At 49.1% G+C, this 5615-nt stretch overlaps 1 protein-coding gene across 1 annotated transcript in view; it reads right to left on the reverse strand.

Moving 5' to 3' along the window:
- Nucleotides 1–4521, reverse strand: part of LOC140208164 (alpha-2-macroglobulin-like) — a 25775-nt gene extending 21254 nt beyond the window's left edge. Inside the window, exon 1 of the mRNA XM_072276644.1 lies at nt 4469–4521. Within this exon, the coding sequence (XP_072132745.1) occupies nt 4469–4521 (53 nt within the window). The remainder of the gene's footprint in view (nt 1–4468) is intronic.
- Nucleotides 4522–5615: the final 1094 nt, after the last annotated feature.

Here is a 5615-nt window from a genome sequence, read left to right on the forward strand (position 1 = left end):
CTGCCTTCCCCCCATATCCCCCCATGCCCCGACCAGTGAAGAATCTGTCAACCTCTGCCTGAAACGGACATAAGGACTTGGCCTCCACAGCTGCCAGATGGCTAAAGAGATTCCTGACGAAAGGGTTCTGGCCCGAAACGTCGACTGCACTCCTTTTCCACGGATGCTGCCTGGCCTGCTGAGTTCCTCCAGCATTTTCCATGTGTGGCTGGAATTTCCGGTATCTGCGGATTCTCTCTCGATCGTAAACAAAATTCCTCCTCATTTCCATTCTGAACAGGCGTCTCTCTATTCTGAGGCTGTGCCCTCTGGTCCTGGGCTCCCGTCCCAGGAAACATCCTCTCCACATCCACTCTCTCTAGGCCTTTCAACATTTGATAGGTTTCAATGAGATCCCCCACCCCCCACCCCCACCCAATGCCTGCACGTTGTTTCTCAGATAAGGGTCCCTAAAATGCTCACAACACTCTCAAATACAGTCTGACCAGTGCCTTATAAAACCTCAGCACCACATCCTTGCTTTTGTATTCTAGTCCTCTCGAAATGAATGCTAACATCGTGCGTGCTTTCCTCACAGTCCGCTCAACCTGCCGACTAGCCATCAGGGATTCCTTCACGAAGGCCCCCAAGTCCCTTTTGCACTTCAGAACTGCTGAATTTTAATAACCTATGCCTTCTACCAACGTGCATGACGACACATTTCCTGGGGCCGTGCTCCATCTGCCATTTCTCAGCCAAGCTTGTCTGTAGCAGCCAAGATTCCCTCCTGACCTAATCCCCCCACTTGGCCCATATCCCTGAAAGTATGTACGTGTCCAATCCACACATTCTAATTGTACCTGCTTCTACAGCCTTCATCCGCCGCGGTTTGCTGCAGAACAGCAAGCATCTCCTCCTCAGTAATCTGCACTGGGTGCACTGTTAACCTGACTTCTATAGACCTGAGATAAATACAGATGCAAAAAAATCCATTTCAGATCTCCCCGTCCCTTTCAGCTTCACGCATGGAATCAGAATCAGGTTTATTATCAGCGACATGTGATGTGAAATTTGTTAACTTAGCAGCAGCAATTCAATGCAATACATAATCTAGCAGAGAGAAAAAAGAACGTAATAATGAATAAACAAGTAAATCAATTAGGTACGTTTGTATATTGAATAGATTTTTAAAAAGTGCAAAAACAGAAATACTGTATATTAAAAAAGTGAGGTGGTGTCCAAACCTTCAATGTCCATTTAGGAATCGGACGGCAGAGGGGAAGAAGCTGTTCCTGAATCGCCTGAGTGTGTGCCTTCAGGCTTCTGTACCCCCTCTCTGATGGTAACAGTGAGAAAAGGGCATGTCCTGGGTGCTGGAGGTCCTTAATAATGGACGCTGCCTTTCTGAGACACCGCCCCCTGAAGACGTCCTGGGTACTTTGTAGGCTAGTGCCCAAGATGGAGCTGACTAGATTTACAACCCTCTGCAGCTTCTCTCGGCTCTGTGCAGTAGCCCCCCCATACCAGACAGTGATGTAGCCTGTCAGAATGCTCCCCACAGTACAACTACAGAAGTTTTTGAGTGTATTTGTTGACATGCCAAATCTCTTCAAATTCCTAATGAAGTATAGCCGCTGTCTTGCCCTCTTTATGACTACATCGATATGTTGGGACCAGGTTAGATCCTCAGAGATCTTGACACCCAGGAACTTGAAGCTGCTCACTCTCTTCACTTCTGATCCCTCTATGAGGATTGGTATGTGTTCCTTTGACTTACCCTTCCTGAAGTCCACAATCAGCTCTTTTGTCTTACTGACGTTGAGTGCCAGGTTGTTGCCGTGGCACCATTCCACTAGTTGGCATATCTCACTCCTGTACGCCCTCTCGTCACCACCTGAGATTCTACCAAGGATGGTTTTATCGTCAGCAAACTTATAGATGGTATTTGAGCTATGCCTAGCCCCCACAGTCATGGGTATAGAGAGAGTAGAGCGGTGGGCTAAGCACACACCCCTGAGGTGCGCCAGTGTGTTGATCGTCAGCAAGGAGGATATCCATTCTCATCTTCCAGAGGACCAATTCTGTCCTTTGTAATCCTTTTGGCCTTAACATATCTGTAGATGACTTTTGCATTCTTCTTCACCTTGGCTGCTAGGGCAACCTCGTGCCTTCTTTCAGCCCTCCAGATTTATTTATAAAGAGTTCTCTTTCATTTCTTGTCCTCCATAAGCACCTTACTTGTTCCCACCTGCCTACACTTGCTTGTGCATCTCCTTTGTTTTCCTTAAAAGGAGAAGTGTGAGGTGGTACACTTTGGAAGGACAAACTCCAAGGCAGAGTACAAAGTAAATGGCAGGATACTTGGTAGTGTGGAGGAGCAGAGGGATCTGGGGGTACATGTCCACAGATCCCTGAAAGTTGCCTCACAGGTGGATAGGGTAGTTAAGAAAGCTTATGGGGTGTTAGCTTTCATAAGTCAAGGGACAGTGCTTAAGAGTTGCGAGGTAATGATGCAGCTCTATAAAACTCTGGTTAGGCCACACTTGGAGTTCTGTGTCTGGTTCTGGTCGCCTCACTATAGGAAGGATGTGGAAGCATTGGAAAGGGTACAGAGGAGATTTACCAGGATGCTGCCTGGTTTAGAGAGTATGGATTATGATCAGAGATTAAGGGAGCTCGGGCTTTACTCTTTGGAGAGAAGGAGGATGAGAGGAGACATGATAGAGGTGTACAAGATAATAAGAGGAATAGATAGAGTGGATAGCCAGCGCCTCTTCCCCAGGGCACCACTGCTCAATACAAGAGGACATGGCTTTTAGGTAAGGGGTGGGAAGTTGAAGGGGGATATTAGAGGAAGGTTTTTTACTCAGAGAGTGGTTGGTGCGTGGAATGCACTGCCTGAGTCAGTGGTGGAGGCAGATACACTAGTGAAGTTTAAGAGACTACTAGACAGGTATATGGAGGAATTTAAGGAGGGGAGGCAGGGTTTGAGGGTCGGCACAACATTGTGGGCCGAAGGGCCTGTGCTGTGTTGTACTATTCTATGTTTAACCAGGGCCTCAATATCTCTTGGAGACCAAGGGTCCCTACCCCTGTTAACTTTACCATTTATTCTGACAGGAACATGCAAGCTTTGTGCTCTCAAAGTTTCGCCTTTGAAGGTCTGCCACTCACCAAGTACACCTTTGCCAGTCTGTCCCAATCCAGACTTGTCAGATTCTTTCTGATCCCTTTTGGAATCTCAGCTCCTGGACCAGACCTAACTCCTCGCTCATTTACATTGAAACAAATGGCATTGTGCTCACTTGATTCAAAGTGTTCCCCACCCCAGCCCACTCCCTCCGCCACAGTCCACCTGCCCTGTCTCATTTCCTAATAGCTGATCAGTATCTCAATGGGACTGAGTATGGAAACTTTCCTGAACACAATCGGCTTTTCCTACAGTTGTCCCCACCTGCCTATGCCCGTAATGCACCTCCTCCTCTCCTCCCTCTATTTCAGGAAATTGCATTGCAGCTTTATAAATCTCTGGCCAGACCACATCAGAAGAGTTACATTCAGTTCTGGTCACCCTGTTACAAGGATGGATGTGAGTGCTTTGAAGAGGGTTCAGAAAGTTGCAGACACAATTGCCTTGATTAGCCGAGGGCACTGGGCAGGGTGTGGCAGCTCCAGAGAAATCCGATTAGGCTGCATCTGCAGCACTGAATTCAGCTCTGGTCGCCATGTTACAGGGAGGGTGTGGAGGAATTCGCCAGAATACTGCCTGGTTGAGAGGGTCTGAGCTGTAAACAGAGATCAGACAATCTTGGCCACCGCGCTCTGTGTGGGAATGCTTGCCCTCACATCTCAATAGACAACAGACAATAGGTGCAGGGGTAGGCCATTCGGCCCTTCGAGCCAGCACCGCCATTCACTGTGATCCTGGCTGATCACCCACAATCAGTATCCAGTTCCTGCCTTATCCCCATAACCTTTGATTCTGCTATCTTTAAGAGCTCTGTCCATCTCTTTCTTGAAAGCATCCAGAGACTTGGCCTCCACAGCCTTCTGGGGCAGAGCATTCCATATATCCACCACTCTCTGGGTGAAAAAGTTTTTCCTCAACTCCGTTCTAAATGACCTACCCCTAATTCTCAAACTGTGGCCTCTGGTTCTGGACTCACCCATCAACAGGAACAAGCTTCCTGCCTGCAGCGTGTCCAATCCCTTAATAATCTTATATGTTTCGATAAGATCCCCTCTCATCCTTCTAAATTCCAGAGTATACAAGCCCAGTCGCTCCAATCTTTCGACATATGACAGTCCCGCCATCCCGGGAATTAACCTTGTGAACCTACGCTGCACTCCCTCAATAGCAAGAATGTCCTTCCTCAAATTTGGAGACCAAAACTGCACACAGTACTCCACCTCCCTTGAACTTCTCCCCCCTCACCTTAAACACACACCCTCTGGGACCAGACATTTCCACCCTGAGGGACAAACGTACCGGCTGTCTGCTCTCCCCGTGACCCTCGTAATCTCATAAACCTCCCTCAGCATCCGGCGCTCCGGGGAAAACAATCCAAGCTTGCCTGACCTCTCGTTACAGCTCGTGCCCTCTAACCCATGCAGGGTCCTGGCGAATCTGTCTAAAAATCCATGCTCCCCCCCCCCCACATCCTTCCTGTTACTGAATCCAATGCTCCAGATGGGGCCTGGCCAGACTTTTGTAGACCTGAATGCTCTCGAAAACATCTCCACTGGTTCCCCTGATCTTTTGAGCACCCATGACATTTTCCCCTCAGTCAACGCCGATTATGGAGACATTTGTTGAAAAAGCCACCCATGTCCTATGGTTTAAGGCATAGGCAGCCCTGCTAATCCATCAAGGGGGCTGGCCGACTCCCTCCCCGGCCAACCTCTTACAGATGAGATCGACAGCACCTCCTTGGGATTTTATTAGGCAACTGTTTAAATCTGACGTCCCGTTCCCATTCCGTGGCCTCCTCTCCTGCCACGATGAGGCCTCCCTCAGGCTGGAGGAACAACACCTCATGTTCCGTCTGGGTAGCCAAACCTACCCCTCACATCCCCCCGAACTTACCCCGTCTCTGGGTCAAAAACTTACCCCTCACTTCCCACCCCCCCTCACCTTCAATGCCTACCCTCTGGTGTCAGACATTTCAACCAGGTCAGTCTTTGTGTAGTTCTTTTTTTAAATTGAGCCTTGTATTTCTGTATTTTCCTGTGAATGCCCACAAAAGAATGAGCCTCGCGGTCATTTCATTCAGGGCACCTGCACACCTGCTTGTCTCTGCAAGTGTCTGAGCAGCCAATCACGCGGCAACAACTCGGGACAGAAAAAGCACGCCGATGTGGCCAGGAGGCTCAGCTGTTGTTCAGGCCAAACATCAGAATGGGGGCGGAGGGTGGTGGGGAATGTGATCTGAGTGACTTTGACCGCGGGAATGACTGTTGGTGCCAGATGGGGTGGTTTGATGATTGCAGAGATTTTCACGCACGGCAGACTCTGGAGTTTACAGAGAACGGTGCGAAAACCATCAGGCAGTGAAAACCGCCTCGTTGATGAGAGAGGCCGGCAGTGGTTCGGGCTGACAGGGACAGAGAGGACAGTAAACCAGGCGACACGAGAG

Source organism: Mobula birostris, chromosome 13 (assembly GCF_030028105.1).
Source record: "Mobula birostris isolate sMobBir1 chromosome 13, sMobBir1.hap1, whole genome shotgun sequence".
NCBI classification, from domain to species: domain Eukaryota; kingdom Metazoa; phylum Chordata; class Chondrichthyes; order Myliobatiformes; family Myliobatidae; genus Mobula; species Mobula birostris.